Source organism: Ranitomeya imitator, chromosome 6 (genome assembly GCF_032444005.1).
Source record: "Ranitomeya imitator isolate aRanImi1 chromosome 6, aRanImi1.pri, whole genome shotgun sequence".
Classification (NCBI taxonomy): Eukaryota; Metazoa; Chordata; class Amphibia; order Anura; family Dendrobatidae; genus Ranitomeya; species Ranitomeya imitator.
The window spans coordinates 419,736,540-419,760,040 of record NC_091287.1 but is presented as its reverse complement, the minus strand read 5'-3'; the positions used below and the strand labels follow the sequence as shown (position 1 = coordinate 419,760,040).

Sequence of the window (23,501 nt, the reverse complement as noted above, 5' to 3'; positions counted from 1 at the left end):
TGATAATAAAATAGGTGTATTTTATGGCCTTACAGCATCTATTTCCAGTCTGACCGTGGATTTCCAGGCCAGACTCCAGCATAAGAGGCAGCTAGGGTCAGGAGCTTGTGTCAACATGGGAATTATGGCCGTAACAAAATGCTGCAGGGATTTGTTAATGTGCCTTAGCGTATGTTCCCACGGTCATTAAACGCTGCGGGTTGGATACTGCGTACATCCGCAGGGTCCAGATGTTACAGCATACTCGATGGGATTTAAAGAAATCCCATGCCCACTATGTGTGCACCAGTGCACGTTGCTTCCCTGAGACACATCTTTCCAGACCGCAGCATGCCTATTTATCTTGCGGAGACATGAGTAAATATCACTCGCACAATGTATTCGGCGCGGTGATTCCACACGGTTCAATGAACACATGCGGATTCACCTGCATTAAAAAGCCGGCAGCTCTTTGGACGCAGCGGAAATGTGCGGAGTCCAAAGCACTGCCTAATGCTGAACGTGTGGACATACCCTTAATATGTGCATAATGCAGAACAAAAACAAAACTGTTAATAACAGCAAAGAGATGTCTCAATATTTTTATGTCTCCACAGATTTCAATAGGCATGTTCTATTCATATGATTATATTCAAAATAACATACTGAATATACTCAAGTATAAGCGGACCTGAGTATAAGCTGACCACCCCTAATTTTGCAACAAAAAAAAAAACTGCGAAAACGTATTGACTCCAGTATAAGCCTAGGGTGGAAAATGCAGCAGCTACCGGTAAATTTCAAAAATAAAAATACCGTATATACTCGAGTATAAGCCGAGATTTTCAGCCCAAAATTTTGGGCTGAAAGTGCCCCTCTCGGCTTATACTCGAGTCACGGTAGCGTTGGGGTCGGCGGGTGAGGGCGCTGAGGCATACTTACCTAGTCCCAGCGATCCTGGCGCTCCCCCTGCCGTCCCACGGTCTTCTGTGCTGCAGCTTCTTCCCCTCTTCAGCGGTCACGTGGGACCGCTCATTAGAAAAATGAATAGGCGGCTCCACCTCCCATAGGGGTGGAGCCGCGTATTCATTTCTGTAATCAGCGGTGCCGGTGACCGCTGATCGAGAAAGAGGCTGCGGCACCGAAGACAGCTGTGACAGGCAGAGGGAGCGTCAGGATCGCTGGGATTAGGTAAGTATGTAATATTCACCTGTCCGCGTTCCAGCCGCCGGGCGTCGCTCCATCTTCCCGGCGTCGCTCCGCTCTGACTGTTCAGGTGAGAGGGCGCGATGACGCATATAGTGTGCGCGGCGCCCTCTGCCTGATCAGTCAGTGCGCAGAGAAGCCGGGACCGGACGCAGAGGAGCTGCAAGCAAGAAAGGCGAGTATGGCATTTTTTTTTTTTATTGCAGCAGCAGCAATGGCAGAGCTTTCTATGGCACAGCTATGGGGCAGTACTGAACGGCACACAGCAGTATATGGCAGCTATGGGGCAGTACTGAACGGCACACAGCACTATATGGCAGCTATGGGGCAGTACTGAACGGCACACAGCAGTATATGGCAGCTATGGGGCAGTACTGAACGGCACACAGCACTATATGGCAGCTATGGGGCAGTACTGAACGGCACACAGCACTATATGGCAGCTATGGGGCAGTACTGAACGGCACACAGCACTATATGGCAGCTACGGGGCAGTACTGAACAGCACTATATGGCAGCTATGGGGCAGTACTGAACAGCACACAGCACTATATGGCAGCTATGGGGCAGTACTGAACGGCACACGGCACTATATGGCAGCTATGGGGCAATAATGAACGGTGCAGAGCACTATATGGCAGAGCTTTCTATGGAGCATCTATGGGGCAATAATGAACAGTATGGAGCATTATATATGGCACAGCTTTATATGGAGCATCTTATGAGGCAATAATGAACGGTATAGAGCATCTATTTTTATTTTTGAAATTTACCAGTATAGCTGCTGCATTTCCTACCCTAGGCTTATACTCGAGTCAATAAGTTTTCCCAGTTTTTTGTGGCAAAATTAGGGGGGTGGCTTATACTCGGGTTGGCTTATACTCGAGTATATACGGTAGATACCAATAAAAGTAAAATTAATTGAGACATCAGTAGGCTAAGTGTTTTTGAATATCCATATTGAATCAGGAGCCCCATATAATGCTCCATACAGTTCATGATGGGCCCATAAGATGCTCCATACAAAATAAGCCACATATAACGCTCCATACAGTATATGATGGCCCCATAAGATGTTCCATATTAAAATATGCCCCATATAATTCTACACAAATGCTGATTATGGCCCCATAAGATGCTCCATACAGATATTTGGCCCATATAATGCTGCACAAATGCCGATTATGGCCCCATAAGATGCTCCATATAAAAATGTGCCACATATAATGCTCCATACAGTTCTTTATGGCCCCATAGATGCTCCATGTAACATTGTGCCACATATAATTCTCCATGCAGTTCATTATGGCCCCATAGATGCTCCATATAACAATGTGCCACATATAATGCTCCATACAACTCAAAGGCCCCATAAGATGCTCCATGCAGTTCATTATGGCCCCATAACAATAATAATAATTTTTATTTATATAGCGCCAACATATTCCGCAGCACTTTACAATTAAGCAGGGACATGTACAGACAATAAATTCAATACAACTTAAGACAATTTAAACAGTGACATTAGGAGTGAGGTCCCTGCTTGCAAGCTTACAATCTACAAGGAAATGGGGGGACACAATAGGTGAGAAGTGCTTGTTATTTCAGGTCTGGCAATTATAAAAAATAGGGATTTTCATATAAAGCTGCATGATCCGGTCATCAGCCCGTGTGTTTAAGTGCAATAGTCAAGTATCAAGTGCAGTTATGTGCATGGAGGGTGTGGGGACAGATGAATAGTAGGGTGCAGATTCAGAATAATAGTTGGAAGGAGGGAACAGGGCAAAGTTAGTTTACTGAGTAGTTGAGGAGCATAGATGCTCCATATAACATTGTGCCACATGTAATGCTCCATACAGTTCATTATGACCCCATAGATGCTCCATATAACGCTCCATACAGCTCGTAATGGCCCCATAGATGGTCCATATAACAATGTGCCCCATATAATGCTCCATACAGTTCATTATGGCTCCATATAACAATGTACCCCATGTAATGCTCCATGCAGTTTCATTATGGCCCCATATATGCTCCATATAACAATATGCCCCATATAATACTCCATACAGTTCTTTATGGCCCCATAGATGCTCCATGTAACATTGTGCCACACGTACTGCTCCATACAGTTCATTATGGCCCCATAAAATGCTCCATATAACAATGTGCCCCATATAATGCTCCATGCAATTCATTACGGCTCCATATAACAAAGTGCCACATAAAATGCTGCTGCAATTAAAAAAAAAAATAAACATGACACTCACGGTAATTTAAAGTAAATATTCACACTCCATCGAGAAACATGATTAGCATTCGAGCCTCCTGATGAGCCAGAGAGGTGAAACGCGTAGAGGCTAAAGCAGACAACAGACGGGCGGCAGTTCATCTGAACGATGAGTATCTAATATTGAAGGCTTAATGGGCTCTAGCTCCTGCAGTATATCATATACTTAAAACGCATGAATTAGCTCTGAAATGTACTGTCTAGTATGTTATGTATGCACAACTGTTTGAACTGTATAGTCAGTGTCAGGGTGGACAGTTACGCTAGGCAATCTTGCCAAAGAGCTGAGAAACAATTGTTTAACTGTATCTGGAATACATGGTTCACCATCCTATATATATGCAACTCAATTAACTGGGTAAAACAGTGAGCTTTGCACATAGAGCTAGGACCAAATATGTCGCTTGCATCCAAGTTAGATATATTTTGTGCCAAAGTATATCCATAATTAGGGATACGCTAAAAAATTCTGCTACCGAGACGCCAAAGTCACATGTTCTCCTGTTGTTTTTAAACATGCACAGTGTGGGGTTTAGGGCTCCCTAGAGATAGGAATGGTCTATGTATAGGGGTACCTTTAGTACAATATTGTCTGGGTAGCGGGACCCTGTGGGTTTATCAGGGCTTATCTAGGGACCCCAGGGTCAGCCATCGCGGAGCGGGGGCGCCATTACGCTTCCCCTAGGGTGCCTACCCCCGCAGTTAGGCAGCTGTTCAGCATAGACATTTACTAGGGTTGACTTTTTTTTCCCCCCCCACTTTAGTTTGTTCACAGTGTGTTGTTTTTCGTTTTTGGCGAGCCATTGGTAGTTGGCTATTTAGATGTATATTTAATAAAATCTGTTTTTTTAGGGTAACCCATGACTACAAACATGACACTCACCTCTCGTCGCTGCCCCTCAGAGTCCCGTCTCTCCGCAGTGACTGTTCAGGCAGAAGGCGGCGAACACAAATACGTCATTGCGCCCTCTGACCTGAACAGTCACTGCAGAGAATGCGGTGGAACAAGGGAAGGTAAATGTGAAATACTCACCTGCTCCCGGCACGGTCCCTGGCAGCTTCTCCCAGACAGATGGTCTCCGGCGCCCGCAGATTCTTCCTCTGTTCAGCGGTCACTGGTACCGCTCATTACAGGAATGAATATGCGGCTCCACCCCTATGGGAGTGGAGTCCATATTCATTACTTTAATGAGCGGTACCACGTGACCACTGAACAGGGGAAGAAGCTGCTAGAGACCATGGGACATGCATGGACCGAGTCAGGAGCGGGTGAGTATGTGACAGGTGTCGCTCCCCCCTCACCCACCAACCCCCCCCGCTGACCATGTCTTGAGTATAAGCCGAGAGAGGCATTTTCAGCCCATTTTTTTGGGCTGAAAATCTCGGCTTATAGTCGAGTATGTACGGTATTTTAGATATTGATGAACAACAGACCAATCTCAGACTGCGCTTGACTTACCACATGGACTGCAAATCTACTTAAGGTAGAAAGATAAATTGCAGCATGTGCTAGTGTGGTTTATTTTACCTCAATAAGAGCTTGGCTGGCTTCCTCGCTTAGTCGAGGATGGACGTAAGTGCGAGCATATGCAATGTAATCCTTTAAAACAGCCATATCCAGTTGCTCCTCATTTAACTGTTCCTCACTCTGGTAGTACAAAGCCACAAGATGGTGAGCAAGTCGCCGGTCATAGGTCTCATCCTGTGGATCCAACATCAAGAATATAAGGTCAAACCTAAAAAAAAAAATACAAGTTAAAACTTGCCTCTTAGGAACCACACTTATGAAACATCTCAAGCAGTCAATGAATTCTTACCTCGACAAAAGTGTGTGTGGAAGCTGGATGTTTTCTATTGTAGTTTTTTTAGGATTCCACTGAGACTCCACAGGATTTGCAGCAGCTAGAACAGATGTACGTGCATTTAGCTGACAGATAATCCCTGCCTAAAAAGCAGGGAAAAACAGTTCAATACAGCTGCAAATGCAACTCCTAAATATATCAAGCACATTTTAGCTGACCACTACTTTACGGCTAAGCTTAATAAAGTATCCTGTGCACACATACCTTAGCAATTGATAGGGTCTGCTGTTCCATCACTTCATGAAGCACAGATCTAGTGCTTTCATTCATTTTGTCAAACTCATCAATACAACAAATGCCGTTGTCACTTAGCACGAGGGCTCCTGTTTGGAGGACTAGCTGCCTGGTCTCTGGATCCTTCATCACATAGGCTGTTAAACCTACAGCACTTGAACCTTTCCCAGATGTATACTGCCCTCTAGGAACGAGATTGTACACATACTGCAGAAGCTGAGATTTACTTGTGCCGGGATCACCACAAAGAAGAATATTAACTTCAGCTCTGAAATTTCCTCTTCCTGTATGACTGAAATCTTTGCGCGTGCCCCCGAAAAGCTGCAACAAAATGCCCTGCACAGACAGACATGTTTGTGAGAAAAGTTGAACAGTAAATAAAAATTAAAGACTTTAAATATATTAACAGTTTTACTTCTAAAGACCTAGGTAATATTTAATTACCTAAAACACTAGCCACAACCAAAATATTAGGACTACAGCTCAAATATTAGTAGCCGATGTTTGAGAAGCAGAATTGTAACTTTTTTTTTAGGTTCTGTGTGCATTTTAGCGAAGTGTAAGGCCATGTTCACACGTTCCTGATTTCCCTGCTGTTTTTTCTGCACTAAAAACCGCAGCTCTTGGCAGAAAACGCAGGTGCGTTTTTTGGTGCTTTTTGATGCGTTTTTTGATGCGGTTTTTAGTGCAGTTTCTGTGTGTTTTCTAGGAAGTTTTTTTAGGGTTAAAATGGCTGAAAATACCCTAACCCTACCCCTAGTTCTAACTGTAGTGGGGAAAAAATATATATATATATTTTTATTTTATTATTGTTACTACCTATGGGGGTGATAAAGGGGGGGGGGGGGGGCATTTACCTTTTTTTATTTTGATCACTGTGAGGTTATCACAGTGATCAAAATGTGCCAGGAACGAATCTGCCGGCCATTTTGGAAGATGGCGGCGCCCAGGGAGAAGACGGCCGGACGGACACCGGGAGGCCCGGTAAGTATAAGGGGGGGAGATTAGGGCACGGGGGAGGGGGGGGGCGTTGTAGCACGGGGGGTGGCATCGGAGCATGGGGGGGTGGGATTGGAGCACGGGGGGGGGGGGGGGCAGCCACACTGCAGCGGTTCTGCACCACAAACCGCAGAAAACCCGCAGATATTTTTTTCGTCTGCGGGTTTTACCTCACAATGGAGGTCAATGGGTGCAGAACCGCTGCAGTTCCGCAAAAAGAAGTGACATGGTACTTCTTTTTTACCGCAGCTATTCAGCGCGGCTTTTTTTTTGGATTTTCCGCAATGTGGGCACAGCAGTTCCTGTTTTCCATAGGGTACATTGTAATGTACCCTGCATGGAAAACAGCTGCGGACCCGCAGCGGGAAAATCGCGGCGGTTCCGCATTAAAAAAAGGATGGTGTGAACATCGCCTAAGGGTGCTGTCAGATTGCACTTATTTTCACATTCATCAGCCCAGTCGAGGCTTGCATCCGACTCCCCCATCCCTTCAAAACAGGACTGAGATGCGCCAATAAGGCCATAGACTATAATGGTGACAGAACAGCAAACATGAGCTCTGTCGTGTCTCATTTTTGGGCGCATACACCTACTGGAGCCAAGCACCCATCTACTAGGTCCGAGAGTCTGCCTCCAGTAGGCACAACAGAGCACACATTTGTTCTGCTAGCACCATTGTACTCTATGGCCTGTCGGTGACATACGTCCAGATCCAGTTTTGGGGTGGGTGGCAGGGGATGGGGCGCTTTGGACACAAGCCCCAATGGGAACCATGATAAGTGTAATGTGAAACCATCCTTACTGTTAAATCATTTTAGTCTACAAACAGGTGCTTGTGTACAAGTATCACCCCCTTCTCAATCAGTATGCAAAGCCTTTCATTAACAAGTTGGTCCACAGGGATCATGGGTGCAATTTTTAAAATGAAAACCCACAAGATAGAACTAAAGACAATTAATGGCATTTGACAAGTACAGACCATTTAAAAACAGCTGATACTAGACACTACTGTATCTATTAAAGCAAATATGGGTATATAGATTTTCCCTGCTATGGGACTCAAAGCAAAATGGTTTACAATAGACACCTTTTTGATATCTTCATGCTCATATATGCTAGGTGCAAGCGCAGCAGCGAGTCTTTCATAAATATCAGGCTTAGCAGCCAGTTCTTTTAATATCTGCACACGCTCCTCTGTGAACAATTTTTGCTCTGACTCGTCGTCAATTCCATGAAGACGTTTGGAGTCTGTCTTCCGATAATGGATGACATCAATATGAGTTTTATATACAGACTTGACATTGCTGACTTTGGGGTTCACACGAATGGGAACAGCTCTGTAAATACCTGCAATAAAGAAAAGAAAGGTAAAAAAAGTCTAACATTCTACAAAAATAGAAATAAACCCATTTAAGAATGCTTCATTGGTGTGAATAATGCACTTTTGATCGACCGCTGACCGATAAAAGAGCATTTACATAATCAATAGAATACAGACATGAAATGTGCACGTTACACACAATTACATTTTTCTGTACATAACTGCATGGAAATCCTTCTATGTTTCCATGAAATACAAATTATCAATAACACCGACCTACCTGTTATATTAACCCGATCTCCAGGCTGCACCTTATCCACCAAGTCATTGTGTGCATATAAAATTAAAGTGTGAGGAGTCTGTCCGGCTGGCATATCCTCAGGAGACTCTTGTAGCTTTATCTACAAAGTAATCATCCGAATATCAAACATGAGCCAGACTAAAATCAGATACAAATATACAAAGCCCCAACAAATGCTGACTTGGCTGGGCATCCATCCAATGAAAGAGCAATTTAGAAAAGGAGGAGACATTTTGCCTGTAAACAGCTTTCCAATTAAAGGGGTAGTGCGGCACCCAAAGTGTATTTAACCATCTTTAGGCTATGTGCACACGTTCAGTATTTCTTGCAGAAAATTCCTGAGGAAAAACCTGAAATTTTCGGCAAGAAATCTGCATGCGTTTTTTCCACGTTTTTGGTGAGGTTTTTTCCGGACATTTCCCAATGCATTTTATAGTGGGAAATCCGCAAAATTAATGAACATGCTGCGTTTTTTACCGCGATGTGTTTTTTTCGTGGAAAAAAAAGCATCATGTGCACAAAACATGCGGAATTCATTCTAAATGATGGGATGCATATTGTATGCTGTTTTTGCGGTTTTATAGCGTGAATGTGAAAAATCAGCAACGTGTGCACACAGCCTAACACCGTAACTACTTTACTTGCATTATTGCACAATACCCTACACCTCTCATTATCTACCTACCATAATCTCTATATGTTTTTTTTTTTTACTGTACTTTATGATGTTTTGTCACAGCAGTCTGGTGCTGCACTCACTACCCGCAGTGTCCAACAGCCCTCCTGGAACTGGACGTCACGGGGGGGAAAGGGGTGGTGGGGGGGGGTTCAGAACTGCAGTTTCTCAAGTTACTTGCATCGTTGCCCCCTCTGAAGACATCTTGGATCCTGGGTGATTGTTGCTGTGGGAGAGGAGTGCAGCTCTGGTACTCTGCCGCTGCCATAACTTCTGTGGAAAAAGACGTCAGGAGGCGGAGATAGCAGCAGTGTGTGACAACAGTACTGCCAAAAGCTTGTACCACCAACCTCAAACCAGTTGTCAGCAGGGGCGGTGCTAAAAGCAGCACATCACACCAGCGCCGCTCCCTACTGACAATTAGTTTGAGGTCAGTACTAGAAGCTGTGGTGCGGCACTGGCCTCACTCACTGCGTCTATCTCCATCCCTTGACGAAGTCATCTATCACAGAAGCTATGGTGATAGAAGCATAGTGTCAGTACTGAACTCACATCTCCCACAGCTTCCATCACCCAGGATGTCTTCAGAGAGGGCAGCAAAGCAAGAAACTAACGAGTAGCTGCAGCATTGCCCCCTGTGGCGTGCTGATCCAGGAGAGCAATGGAAGCTGCAGGAAGTGAGTGCAGTTCCTGCCTCCTGTGACATAACTTTTGAGACTCCTCTCAGAAAAAAAAAATGTCACAGGAAGTATAGTAAGTAGGTATAAAAAGCAATTTTAGGTGTCAGAGGGACTGGTTTTGAAATAAATGAGGCCCATCAGTAACATCCAACAATTTGTCTACTGCAGTTAAAGAGTTTATCCATGGCATCTGTTAAATGTATTTTCCAATTTTCATCAAAGGGTGCAACTCCTTTTAAAAGGTGCAAGTTTCTAAATGCAGTCTACTTGGTAATTTACCCTGAATTTTTATAAAAATGTGTACAGTCCTGTGTCACAAAGTGAAAATTAGAAAAACATACCATTTGTTTATCTGAAAACATAGAGCGATTGTGAATCAACGCCATGCTGCGTGTGGTGTTACAATGTTTGCAGACAGATGGCTCTGCAATACGACCTCTGTCAATCTCCACCCGGGTAGTAAAGGAGCATACTTGACATTTAAAGAAAGCTTCTTGCATCTCTGGGATAATCTGAGAAGTCCTGATGACCATTCCACCAATTGTGATCAACTGATCAATATCTAGAAACAACGTAGAAAATATTAACATCATCACTCCCATTCAAATTAATTCAATTCACATTTGAAGAGAAAGTTCACAGTCGACTGATATTCTCTAACATTTATAAGACAGAGTGAGAAACTGAATTTTGCATAAAGAGGGTTTTAAATTAAGATGTCATTTGATACAATGGTCATTAATGCTTAGCATAAAAAAAAATCTCTATAGCGCCACCTGTTGGAAGTGAAGTCCTTTTTCTCAGAAGAGGCAATTTGCATATAGCATAAAAACAAACATCAACCTAACAAGAATTCAGCTTCCATCTTGTAACTGCAGTTGTTGAATCAAGAAACACAACCAGTTAAAATAAAAGTAAAAAACAAAATGCACTAGTACGTGTCATTTTGATGGCCTGGTGGCCTCAAAAATTACATGAAATATATTTTATAGTAAAATGCATTTTTTAGGCAAGATAACATATAAAAACTAATAAAAAAGCAAATGTACTGTCAATGGACACCGAACAGCCGATCACATAGATGAGGTAATAAATAAGATCATACAAAAAGTGTTAAGATATACATATATACTATAATGCCCTTTACAAAAGAGTAGTTGTAACTTATGCAATCAATACATATATATTTTTTTATCAATCAGACACAGGATATATATTCTCAATGGGAAATGAGGTGCGGGGTGTAATAAAAGAAACCATACAATGGCCGACCAATAAACTACAATAATGATATATAAGATCTTTAAATAGAGCGGTCCAGGTCCACTGGTCAACAGCATTTTTGGTGCCAAAGATATTTCATCGAATTTAGGGTAACTTTGGGGTGCTGATTCTGAGTATGTCATCAGTTTTGCCAGATTGGCTCAAGTTTTTGAGATTTTTCGGAAAATGTGTAAAAAAAAGACGTAATTTTCTACACGCGCATTAACTTTATTGATATTGTCATGAATACAATAAATTTAACAAAGTAAATGTTGATTTTAGTTTATTTTAACTAGTTTTAGAAAGTAATCTTCAAAAATGAACAAGACATGAAAGATAGGAGACATTTAATCGCTGGAAAAGCGCTTTTTATATGATTTTCTTCTATGTGAGCTATTCGGGCAGTCACGCTGTAGATTCCAGCAGTAATCAGCCATCATATGTCTGTCCCATCTGCCTTGGTACCTTTCCTCCATCACCATAATATCCTGATGAAATCTCTCCCCTTGTTCTTCGCTAAAATCTCCAAGGTTTTCTGGAAATCTGTCCAAGTGACTGTGAAGATAATGCAATTTAATGCTCATGTGTACACCCAGATTTCTAAATCTCAATAGCATGTTTTGTACCAGTTCTTCATAATTGTCTGCCTTTTGATTTCCCAAGAAGTTCTTCACTACCAACACAAAACTACACCATGCAGCAGCTTCAATGTCATTCATTTCCTTAGGAAAATTTGAATCTTTAATGAGTTTCCGAATTTGAGGACCATCAAAGATTCCTGCCTTCAGTTTTTCGCTACTAAGACCAGGGAAAGATCTGCAGATGTACATGAAGCAATTACCATCTTTGTCTAATGCCTTGACGAACTGCTTCATTAATCCTAACTTTATGTGAAGTGGTGGTAGAATGATTTTTTCCCTGTCCACCAAAGGTTCGTTCACTATGTTTGATGCTCCTACTGTCAAGGTGTCCCTTGGAGGCCAATTCAGTTTCTCCCAGTGCTGATGTTTTGCTCTACTATCCCACATGCAGATGAAGCAAGGATACTTTGTGTATCCACTTTGCTGTCCAAGTAAAAAGTTGACCATTTTTAAATCAACACATATCAGCCACGAATGTTCATGGTAGCACAGTTTCTCCAAGACCATTTTGACATTTTTGTATTGTTCTGCAAGTTTAGTTGAGTGAGCTACTGGAAGAGATGCACACTGATTGCCATTGTTCAACAAAACACATTTCAAACTCCTTTTAGAACTATCTATGAAAAGCCTCCAGTCTTCAGGACGATATACTTGTAAACCCATTTGCAGCATCAGGCCAGGAATATCCTTACAATATACAAGTAGGTCATCTTCACAGAAAAATTGAAGAAGTGCTTCTTCTCTGGTCCTGTAAGATGTAATTTTAGTTACAGGCGTCAGACAATTTTTTTCACTTAGCCTTGAAGCTAAAAGTTCGGATGCACTTTTTGAGAGGTTGAGGTCTCTTATTAGATCGTTGAGCTCTCCTTGGGTAAATTGCGTAGGTGTTCTGAAACTTCCTTCATATTCTAGTTCACTTCCAGAACTGATGTTTAGCTCCATACCCTGCATTTCATCATCATCAGGTGGGGGAAGGTCAGGTAACATGGTAAACACAGGTACAGGCACATCTTCACAATGAGGGACAGGCCTTCTTGCAGATTCCATGTTAGGATACTCCCATTTTCGTTTCTTATGCTTATTGAATCCTTGCACTTGCACTGCACAGAAATAACAGTCATCATGATGATTTTTTTGCTCCCTCCACACCATTGGAACACCAAATTTGAAGCTTTTTCTTTGTCCTTTGCTCCATTTTCGTAATAATTCGATACATGCTTTGCACACTATGTGTGGTGCCCAAAACTTGTCTTGGTCCCCAAGCATAACCCCAAAATAGGCAAAATACACTTTTTTTACGAAGTCTGTTATGTTTCTTCTATGTTTTGGCAGTGTGTATTCACCACAAATGTAACAGAATGAGTCTGGATCGTTAAGACAACTTCTTCTTGATGAGTTCATGCTTTTCACTGGAAAACAGACAACAACATAAAGTTAGTGCAAAAATCAAGCTATGAACAAACTTTTAGAACACTAATTAACACAAAACTATATTGAGAACTGCTCAGTTCAAGTACTAATCCAAAGAAATTAATGAGATGATGCGTCGCATTTACCAACAAGTGCTATAAATAAGATACCAAAAATCTCAAAAACTTGAGCCAATCTGGCAAAACTGATAGCATATTCAGAATCAGCACCCCAAAAATACCCCAAATTCATTAAAATATTTTGGACACCAGAAAATTTTTTTTTTTTTGTTGACCTATAATCAATAACACCAATGTTCCAATACACCATCAGCTATTCCCAGTAAAACTACTATAAATATGTATTACGTGACGCCCCCGGAAGAAGCTGGCGGCGAAACTTACAATCGGGGTGAGTGGACGCCGAACGGGTACACGTGTACAGAACCGAGGGAGCACATAGCACTTTCTGGCATAGGTAATCCATATTTATAGTGGTTTTACTGGGAATAGCTGATGGTGTATGGGAACATTGGTGTTATTGATTATACTTTATTAAGACCTGGACCGCTTTATTTAGAGATCTTATATATCATTATTGTAGTATATTGGTCGGTCATTTTATGGTTTCTTTTATTACAACCCACACCTCATTTCCCATTGAGAATAACAGGATTTTTGGTTGCTTACCGTAAAATCTGTTTCTCGGAGCCTTCATTGGGGGACACAGAAACCATGGGTGTATGCTGCTGCCGCCACTAGGAGGCTGACACTATGCATAAAAATTTTTTAGCTGCCTCCCCTGCAGTGTACACCCCACCGACTGGCATTACGAACCTCTGTTAGAGAGAAAGCAGTAGGAGAAGAAAAAACAATAAGGTTGAGATAACATAACCACAAACATGAGAATTGTAAACATGACAACAGTCATAGAACACAGAACAACAGGAACTGAAAAATATGGGAGGGTGCTGTGTCCCCCATTGAAGGCTCCGAGAAACAAATTTTACGGTAAGCAACCAAAAATCCTGTTTTCTCTATCGCCTCTCATTGGGGAACGCAGGAACCATGGGACGTATTAAAGCAGTCCCTGGGGTGGGAAAAACAGACTTCCATCAGTTCAGAGTACTCACCACTGCCGTCTGCAAGATCCTTCTGCCTAGGCTGGCGTCCGCCGAAGCGTAGGTATGGACCTTGTAAAATTTGGCGCACGTGTGGATGGAAGACCAGGTTGCCGCCTTGCAAAGCTGTAGGGCAGAAGCCCTGTGACTCACCGCCCAGGAGGCGCCGACTGCCCGGGTGGAGTGAGCCTTAATCCCAGGAGGGGCACTCTGTTCCTGACCCGGTAAGACTCCAAAATTGCCGTTCTGATCCAGTGAGCAATAGTCGCCTTGGAAGCCGGCAGGCCTCTGCGCGTGCCATCAGGAATGACGAAAAAAAGAGTCCGTCTTCCGGAAATAGGCCGTTCTAGCCAGGTAGATCCTCACTGCCCTGACGAGGTCCAGCTTGTTCAACGATTGCTCCAGAGGTTGAGTCGGAGCTGGACAAAAGGAGGGTAGGACGATGTCCTCATTGAGGTGGAAAGTGGAAACCACCTTAGGAAGGAAAGAAGGCGGAGTCCTCAAGACCACCTTGTCCTGGTGGATAACCAGGAAAGGATGTCGGCAAGAAAGGGCCGCCGTGCCGGATAGAAGTGATGGCCACAGGAAAGGCCAACTTCCAGGATAGAAATGACAGGGAAACCTCCCGGAGAGGCTCAAAGGGGGAACCCTTCAGAACCTCCAGCACAAGATTCAAATCCCATGAATCCACAGGAGCCCTGTACGGAGGGACAGCATGGGCTACTCCCTGAAGGAAGGTCTTGACCTGTGGCCGAGAAGATAGCGTCTTCTGAAAAAGGATCGAGAGCGCAGAAACCTGGCCCTTTAGGGAACTAAGAGCGAGGCCCGAATCCAGTCCTGCCTGAAGGAACGCCAAAAAGGAAGGAAGGGAAAAAAAACATAAGTGAAACATGATTGGACTCGCAGATCCTGGAAGATGAAGGCTTCATAGCCTGGATCATAGTATGAATCACATGATCCGAAAGGTGGGACGCTCTTGAACTGCGGTCTCAACAGCCACGCCGTCAAACTGAGCGACCGAGAATTCGGGTGGCAGATTGGACCCTGGGACAGCAGATCGGGTCCTGTCTGGAAGCCGCCAGGGGACGTCCGAGAGAAGGTTGACTATCTCCGCAAACCAAGATCTCCTGGGCAAATCCGGAGCTATCAGAATGACTGGCACCCCTTCCGCCTCGATCTTTTTCAACAGCTTGGGAAGCAAGGGCAGGGGTGGAAACAGATAGGGGGGCACGAACTGCAATCAAGGAATGGCCAGAGCGTCCACGCCCACTGCGAGTGGATCGCGGGACGTGGAGACGAACTGAGGGACCTTCCTGTTCATTCAAGACGCTGTGAGGTCCACATCCGGAGTCCCCCATTGAAGACAAATCTGATGGAAGACCTCCTGATGCAAGGACCATTCCCCTGCCGTGAGGCCCTCGCGGCTGAGGAAGTCGGCGGCCCAATTGTCCACGCCGGGGATATGCACCGCGGCCATCACCGTAACCTCTTCCCAAAGGAGGATCATGGATACTTCGGCCAAGGCCAGAGTTCTCAGAGTCCCCTCCCTGGTGGTTGACATATGCCACTGCTGTGGCATTGTCTGTCTGGATTCGAATTGGCAGACCCCTGAGAATCCGTTCCCAGTGACGAAGGGACAGAAAGATGGCCCGAATCTCGAGGACATTGATCGGCAGAGTTGACTCCTGCGCCGACCACCGACCCTGAACAGTCAGGTGGTGAAACACATCACCCCAGCCGAGCAGGCTGGCGTCCGTCGTCACCACCTGCCAGTGAACTGGAAGGAAGGACCTGCCCTGGGAGATGAGAGGTGACGTCAGCCACCAGTTGAGGGACCGTTTGACTCTGGGCGGAAGCAGAATCGGGCGGTCCAGAGAAAGGACAGACCTGTCCCACTGTGAGAGAATAGCCTGCTGAAGGGGTCTTGAGTGAAATTAGGTGAAGGGAATCGCTTCCAATGTGGCAACCATCCTTCCCAGAACCTTCATGGCCGATTGGAAGGAGGGAAGTCGAGGGCCCTGGAGCAAGCGAACTTCCCAAAGAAGGATGGATCTCTTGTCTTCGGGAAGGAAGACTCTGGACTGACGAGTGTCGAAGAGCATGCCCAGAAAAATGAGGTGCTGAGAAGGAATAAGGCAGGACTTTTTCCAGTTGACAAGACACCCGAAACGGGCTAGGGTGTAGAGGACGATGGACAGACTTTCGTGAGCCTGAGAAAAGGACGGAGCCTTGATGAGGATGTGGTCGAGGTACGGAAACAGAACCAGGCCTTGGACCCTTAAGATGGCCATCAGCGCTGCCATGATCTTCGTGAAAACCCTGGGGGCGGTTGCGAGACCGAACTGCAGGGTGACAAACTGAAAATGCTCCTGATGTACTGCAAAATGCAGGAATCTGATGTCCCGGGAAAATCGGGACATGGAGGTAGGCGTCCTGGATGTCTATGGAGCACAGAAATTCCTGAGCCTCCATGGAAGCAATTACTGAACGAAGGGATTCCATCCTGAAGTGTCTCAGACTAACCCCTCTTGTTCAGCAATTTGAGATCCAAAATGGGACGAACCTTGCCTTTTTTTCGGTACCACAAAAAGATTCGAATAGAACTCTGTGAACCGCTCTTTTTCTGGAACGGGAACGATTACCCCGATTTGAGGAGGGAAGCGATGGCTGCAAAAAAAACCCCGGAACTAGAGCGGGGTCTCTTGGAGGGCGGGATTCGAAGAAACGATCTCGGGGCCGAGAAATTAACTATTTTGTATCTTGAGGATACCACTTCCCTGACCCATGCGTCCTCCACTGAGTAAATCCAGACGTCCCTGAAGACGGCCGCCCAGCTTGGGAGGTGCGCTGGGGTCTTGCCGTGAGTCATGCCGAGGTGGATCTTCCAGTCCTAGAGGATCTACCTTGGGAGTAGCAGGAACGCCAGGAAGGAGTGGGTCTAAAGGATACAGTCTTCCTCTCTTGACGAGCCTGTGGCCTCTGCTGCAGTTGGGTAAAGGAGTTTGACGCCGCGAAGCGACAAAGGCTGAAAGGGTTGAAATTGCCACCTAGGAGGAGGCCGGCGAGGTTTGGACTGGTGAAGGGAGCTTGTGCCCCCGGTAGTGTCCTTAATAATTTTGTCCAGCTTTGAACCGAACAGACGAGATCCCTGAAAAGGCAGACTGGTAAGGGACTTTTTTTTAATGACAAATCCGCCTGCCAGGCCTTGAGCCAAACGGTACGACGGATGGCAACAACATAACTAGATGCCTGAGCAGCACAAGACGTCCAGGGAAGCAGAGACCAAGTATTTCCCAGCATGAGAAATCTGGGTGGCAAGTTCCGCCAGCTGTTCTGGTGGAGCTCCGGCCAGAATGCCCCGACGGAGTTGTTTGGCCCATTTGGATATAGACTTCGAAACCCAGGTGGAAGCAAAGGCCGGGCATAGAGCAGATGTGCTGCTTTGAAGGTGGAAAGTCTAGAAACTGGCAGATCCACAGAGGGAGAAGAAGTCCAGTTGGCGATGAGATCCGGGAAAAAAGGATACAAGACGCCAAGACGCTTTCCTCTTTGAAAACGTCTGGTCGGATTCTCCCTTTCTCTGGTCAGAAGCTGATTGAACTCAGGATGAGGAGCGAAAACCTTGGAAGGTGTTTTAGACCGTCTAAACGAAACCGCCTGATCTGTGGGTTCCGTAGAGGAATCTTTGATGCCACAGGTCTGGTTGATTGCTCCAATGAGACTCTGAACCATATCCCTCATGCTAGCTGTCACGGATCCCTTCTCTGTGGCGTCACTTATTCGTCACGTGCCTGCTCTCACACGTGACTTGGAGTTGTGCCTGCAAGGGTTAATCTATCTCCCCACTCTCAGTCAAGCATTCAACATCTGTCCTATGCTGTAATGGGAGCATAAATCACACACCGACCCAGGCCACACACCCGCTCATACGCGCTGCCACCACTCATCGAATACACGGGCGACGAGTCCCGGACTAATAATAATACTAATAAAAATATGTCTATCACTCATAAGGCTCACACACCTTTAGGCTATGGATTCTTTTAGAACATTCAAGGTTCAACTTGTTAAAGTTTTATACTTTAATAACAAAAAGTTCAATGCTTACAATAAGAAAAAGGTATAAAAATATGATAATAAAAAGACATAAAACTTATGCAAAACAGTGTCAAAATAAACAGGAGAAAAACTTACAGAAATCATCTAACTGGTAGTTTTCTTTCTGCTCCCTGAGGGGGGGTGAATGGAGTTGGTGGAACACATCAGCTTCTCAGGCTGCCCTCACATGTGAACACCATTCTCTGTCTGCAGCCTAAATTTATAACTTTGGTCTGAGGTCAGGTTTCTAGACCGGCCTCCCCAGGTTAATATCATAATTGCGGTCTGTTTGATTGGGCACGGCCGCTCTACTAATGAATATATTATTTACTCTTGTGAAAAGGTTCTCAGGAATAGATTCCCTAAGGCCGCAATTACCACCTCACCTCCAAGACCTAGTGGGTGCCAAATGTTACCTTCTTCTTGGTCCTAGCTAGACCTCCTGGGGAGATTTGGAGACAATTTCTACTAGTCCCAAGGAAGTACCTATTAACACCTAGGTGTGACTTGCCTTCAGGACAAATGTTACATTATCACTAGTCACACATATAACCCTAGACATATGTCCCTACACACATAGATATAGATTCTCACTCAGGTGAGGAGGATCGGGGAGAAGCCGATCGCAGAGAAGGACCGTGGGGCGAGATGGAACGGGAAGAGGACTCAGGCCGGCGTTCCTGTCTGGATCTTTTGCTGCCTATAATAGGAGGCTCAGACGGAGGTTTCTGCAACCCGCTGGCTACTGCGGGAGTCTGCAGGGGCAACCTATCAAGCACGGACACAAGGGTCTGGGACACCCGTGTTAGATCCGCTACCGAATGTGACAGAGCGGAAGCCCAACCTGGGGTGGAGGTCTCATTCTCAAGCGCAGCAGCAGGGGAATCCTGGGCGGTGGGCATGATAGGATTGCTGCAGGTCTGACAGAGGGGAGAGGACTGACCTGAGGGAAGCTTGCCGTTACAAGACGAACATATAAAGTGTTTGACTAAGGCAGAGGAAGAAGTAGGAGGGCGAGAGCGACTTCCCGTAGAATTAGACATGACGAACGGGCCCCTGAGGAAAATACCAGAAGGTTAGGGGACAGGAGAGCAGAGGAGAGTGTCAGTCTGCAGTGCAGAGCTACTCACGGCAGACGAAGCGGTTCCAGAAGGAAGAAGCTGCCCAGCTTGTAGATGGTCCCCCAGGGAAGATAGTCTTTCAGGGAAGGTAATGCGCAACTCCTGCAGCGGATCCAGTCAAGGGGATCTGGGACACTGTGTCATCCGGAGGTAGATGGGGATGGTGACTGCAGATGAGGACGCCAGACTGTGCGCTGGAAAGGGCGAGGAGAGGCATGCATGGCGCTGAAATAGAACTCTGCAGCGCACAGGGAAAAGGGGGCGGAGCTAGCCGCATGGGTCAGGAGCACCAAGATGGCGCCGGTGGGCAGGGAATGATGGTCGGGCGCGAGAAAAGCCCGCCCGAGGAAAAGGAAGTGGGCGGAGTCACGTTGCAGTATGTAGGCCCTGGGAGAAGCCGGGGCTTAGATTAGAGACGGGCGACCGCTGGAGAGGGCCGCGGTGCCGGAGCACGTACGGCCACCGGAAAGGAACGCGACTGCCGGAAAAGCAGCGCGGCTGCCTGTAAGGCCGCAGTGCCGGGCTGAGAGAAAGGTGCGTCTGCAGGGAAAACAGCGCTGCTGCCTATAGGGCCACCGCGCAGGGAACAATGCAGACCGCCAAGAAGGAGTAGCGCCCTGGGTCCCCCTTGCTGCCTGATGGGCAAGAAATTAGGGGAAACGCCGACCAGGCTATAGGCAGCCTGGAACTCTGCGCACTCCCACGGACAAAAGGGAATCCCAAGGGACCCCCCATGACTACTCCGGATTTGAGGAGGGATTCTTAGGAATACTCACCTAAAACATCAAACCTAATGGGGAAGGTATCAGACGTCCAGGGAGCTGGTGATGAACGTCCTCGTCTCCTCCAACCGACAGGCTCTGGTGGGCGAGTGGGTGGGGGACGGAGCTAGGACCGGACTTCTAAGCACGCTTGTGTGCTAGGATCTTGGTCCTGCTGTCGGATCTATGAGGATACGGGGTGGCAGTACACGCCGTACTCATACTCCGTAATGTGGGACTACAGGTGTTACTGTTCACCCTGTATCCCTCTGGAAAATCTGAAAGAAAACAACGCACATTGAGGTAGATAACGGTCTAATGAAAGACTCGTGTCCACCTCCTACTGACACTAAGCTAAACCGAGGTTCATAATGCAAGTCGGTGGGGTGTACACTGCAGAGGAGGAGCTAACTTTTTTTATGCATAGTGTCAGCTTCCTAATGGCAGCAGCATACACCCATGGTTCCTGTGTCCCCCAATGAGAGGCAATAGAGAAATATACCCTGTATGATTATATATATATATATATATATATATATATATATATATATATATATATATATATATATATATATATATTTATTGATTGCATAAGTTACAACCTAAAAGTGAACCTGGAAATTATAGGCCAGTAAGTCTAACCTCTATTGTTGGTAAAATATTTGAAGGGTTTCTGAGGGATGTTATTCTGGATTATCTCAATGAGAATAACTGTTTAACTCCATATCAGCATGGGTTTATGAGAAATCGCTCCTGTCAAACCAATCTAATCAGTTTTTATGAAGAGGTAAGCTATAGACTGGACCACGGTGAGTCATTGGACGTGGTATATCTCGATATTTCCAAAGCGTTTGATACCGTGACGCACAAGAGGTTGGTACACAAAATGAGAATGCTTGGTCTGGGGGAAAATGTGTGTAAATGGGTTAGTAACTGGCTTAGTGATAGAAAGCAGAGGGTGGTTATAAATGGTATAGTCTCTAACTGGGTCGCTGTGACCAGTGGGGTACCGCAGGGGTCAGTATTGGGACCTGTTCTCTTCAACATATTCATTAATGATCTGGTAGAAGGTTTACACAGTAAAATATCGATATTTGCAGATGATACAAAACTATGTAAAGCAGTTAATACAAGAGAAGATAGTATTCTGCTACAGATGGATCTGGATAAGTTGGAAACTTGGGCTGAAAGGTGGCAGATGAGGTTTAACAATGATAAATGTAAGGTTATACACATGGGAAGAGGGAATCAATATCACCATTACACACTGAACGGGAAACCACTGGGTAAATCTGACAGGGAGAAGGACTTGGGGATCCTAGTTAATGATAAACTTACCTGGAGCAGCCAGTGCCAGGCAGCAGCTGCCAAGGCAAACAGGATCATGGGGTGCATTAAAAGAGGTCTGGATACACATGATGAGAGCATTATACTGCCTCTGTACAAATCCCTAGTTAGACCGCACATGGAGTACTGTGTCCAGTTTTGGGCACCGGTGCTCAGGAAGGATATAATGGAACTAGAGAGAGTACAAAGGAGGGCAACAAAATTAATAAAGGGGATGGGAGAACTACAATACCCAGATAGATTAGCGAAATTAGGATTATTTAGTCTAGAAAAAAGACGACTGAGGGGCGATCTAATAACCATGTATAAGTATATAAGGGGACAATACAAATATCTCGCTGAGGATCTGTTTATACCAAGGAAGGTGACGGGCACAAGGGGGCATTCTTTGCGTCTGGAGGAGAGAAGGTTTTTCCACCAACATAGAAGAGGATTCTTTACTGTTAGGGCAGTGAGAATCTGGAATTGCTTGCCTGAGGAGGTGGTGATGGCGAACTCAGTCGAGGGGTTCAAGAGAGGCCTGGATGTCTTCCTGGAGCAGAACAATATTGTATCATACAATTATTAGGTTCTGTAGAAGGACGTAGATCTGGGTATTTATTATGATGGAATATAGGCTGAACTGGATGGACAAATGTCTTTTTTCGGCCTTACTAACTATGTTACTATGTTACAACTACTCTTTTGTAAAGGGTGTTATAGTATATATTTATATCAACACTTTTTGTATGATCTTTTTTACATTTGAATTATCACCACATGATCTTTTTTACCTCATCTACAGTATGTAATCGGCTGTTCGGTGTCTATTGACAGTACATTTGCTTTTTTATCAGTTTTTATAAATCATTTAATAAAAGTTAATTTTTATTACTTTGAGATCTCTTATTTCCATTTCATATTGAGTAATATAGAAAATTTGGTTATATTGCTAGTTGAAGTGCCCAGTTGTAATAGTGGGACATTTTGTGGTTTATAAGTATTTTTTAGGCAAGGTATTTTTTTTTAACATGTAATCACTTTGCTGGAGGTCATACCGAAATAAAAAAGTAGATTGGAGTCACAAGTCCGCAATTCACAGGCCACACAACCTCAATTATACCTATGAGGCTGTTGAGTATGAGTTTATGTCAAAAGATTTATAGCCAAGTACATACAGGGATCATGAATTGTGGACATGTGAAACCAACTTTAGGCTGCATTCATACAACCGTTCCCGATTTTGACTCACTGAAATACAGATAGCAAAAGAAGAATAGAGAAGTATAATCTGCAAAAACAATTTCTTGGATCAGGTACCCAAGTAAGAAAAATAATAGTGTGTTAGCAGCCGCTGACTCAGTGAGCCATCTGTTTCTAAAATGGACAGCAAAATAATGACAAAAACAGTTGTGAATAATAGCCAAACATGATTTGTCAAGAATCTGAACATTTATTGATGCAAACATTACCTTCAGGATTCAAACTCCGCATATTTCTAGTCTTTAAGGCATTGTAAGGTCTCACTTGGATCTGATGTTCCAAAATAGAATCAGGGAAACGCTCAAAGAAAAGCTGGTTGACAGCCATATCAAATGTCGGAATAACTTCCTAGAAACAGATAAATCGGGATGAAAAATGATCCTGCCATACAAAACATACATAGAAAGGTAGAAATCATATTTAAATACAGTGTGTCCGTAAAGTCATGGTGCACTTTTGACCAGTCACAAGATCTATTTAAACATGCCACCATCACACCCATCCTCAAAAAACTAACCTTGACCCAACTGCTATGCCCAGCTATCGCCCCATATCACTGCTCCAGTTTGCTTCAAAACTCTTTGAGCAGCATTTCCATGCTCAACTTTCCTCCCACCTCTTATCCAACTCTCTCCTTAACAACCTCCAGTCTGGCTTCTGCCCCCACCACTCCACCGAAACTGCCCTGACAAAAATTACTAATGACTTACATCCAAAGATAACAGACAGTTCTCCATCCTCCTCCTTCTCGACCTGTCCTCTGCCTTCGACACAGTCGACCACTGCCTACTGCTACAGATTCTTTCTTCCCTTGGCATTAAAGACCTTGCCCTGTCCTGGATTGCCTCATACCTTACCGACCGCACATTTAGCATTTCCCACTCCCACACTACCTCCTCATCCCGCCCTCCCTCTGTTGGAGTCCCTCAAGGCTCTTTCTCAGGGTCCCT

At 44.9% G+C, this 23,501-nt stretch overlaps 1 protein-coding gene across 1 annotated transcript in view; it reads right to left on the bottom strand.

Moving 5' to 3' along the window:
- The window catches only part of MCM4 (minichromosome maintenance complex component 4), a 57,617-nt gene that overhangs the window by 4,144 nt on the left and 29,972 nt on the right, over positions 1-23,501 (bottom strand). Inside the window, exons 8-14 of the mRNA XM_069731311.1 lie at positions 22,761-22,899; positions 9,890-10,110; positions 8,172-8,292; positions 7,658-7,917; positions 5,542-5,907; positions 5,293-5,420; positions 5,004-5,211 (exon numbers count right to left, since the gene is read on the bottom strand). Of these exons, the coding sequence (XP_069587412.1) occupies positions 5,004-5,211; positions 5,293-5,420; positions 5,542-5,907; positions 7,658-7,917; positions 8,172-8,292; positions 9,890-10,110; positions 22,761-22,899 (1,443 nt within the window). The remainder of the gene's footprint in view (positions 1-5,003; positions 5,212-5,292; positions 5,421-5,541; positions 5,908-7,657; positions 7,918-8,171; positions 8,293-9,889; positions 10,111-22,760; positions 22,900-23,501) is intronic.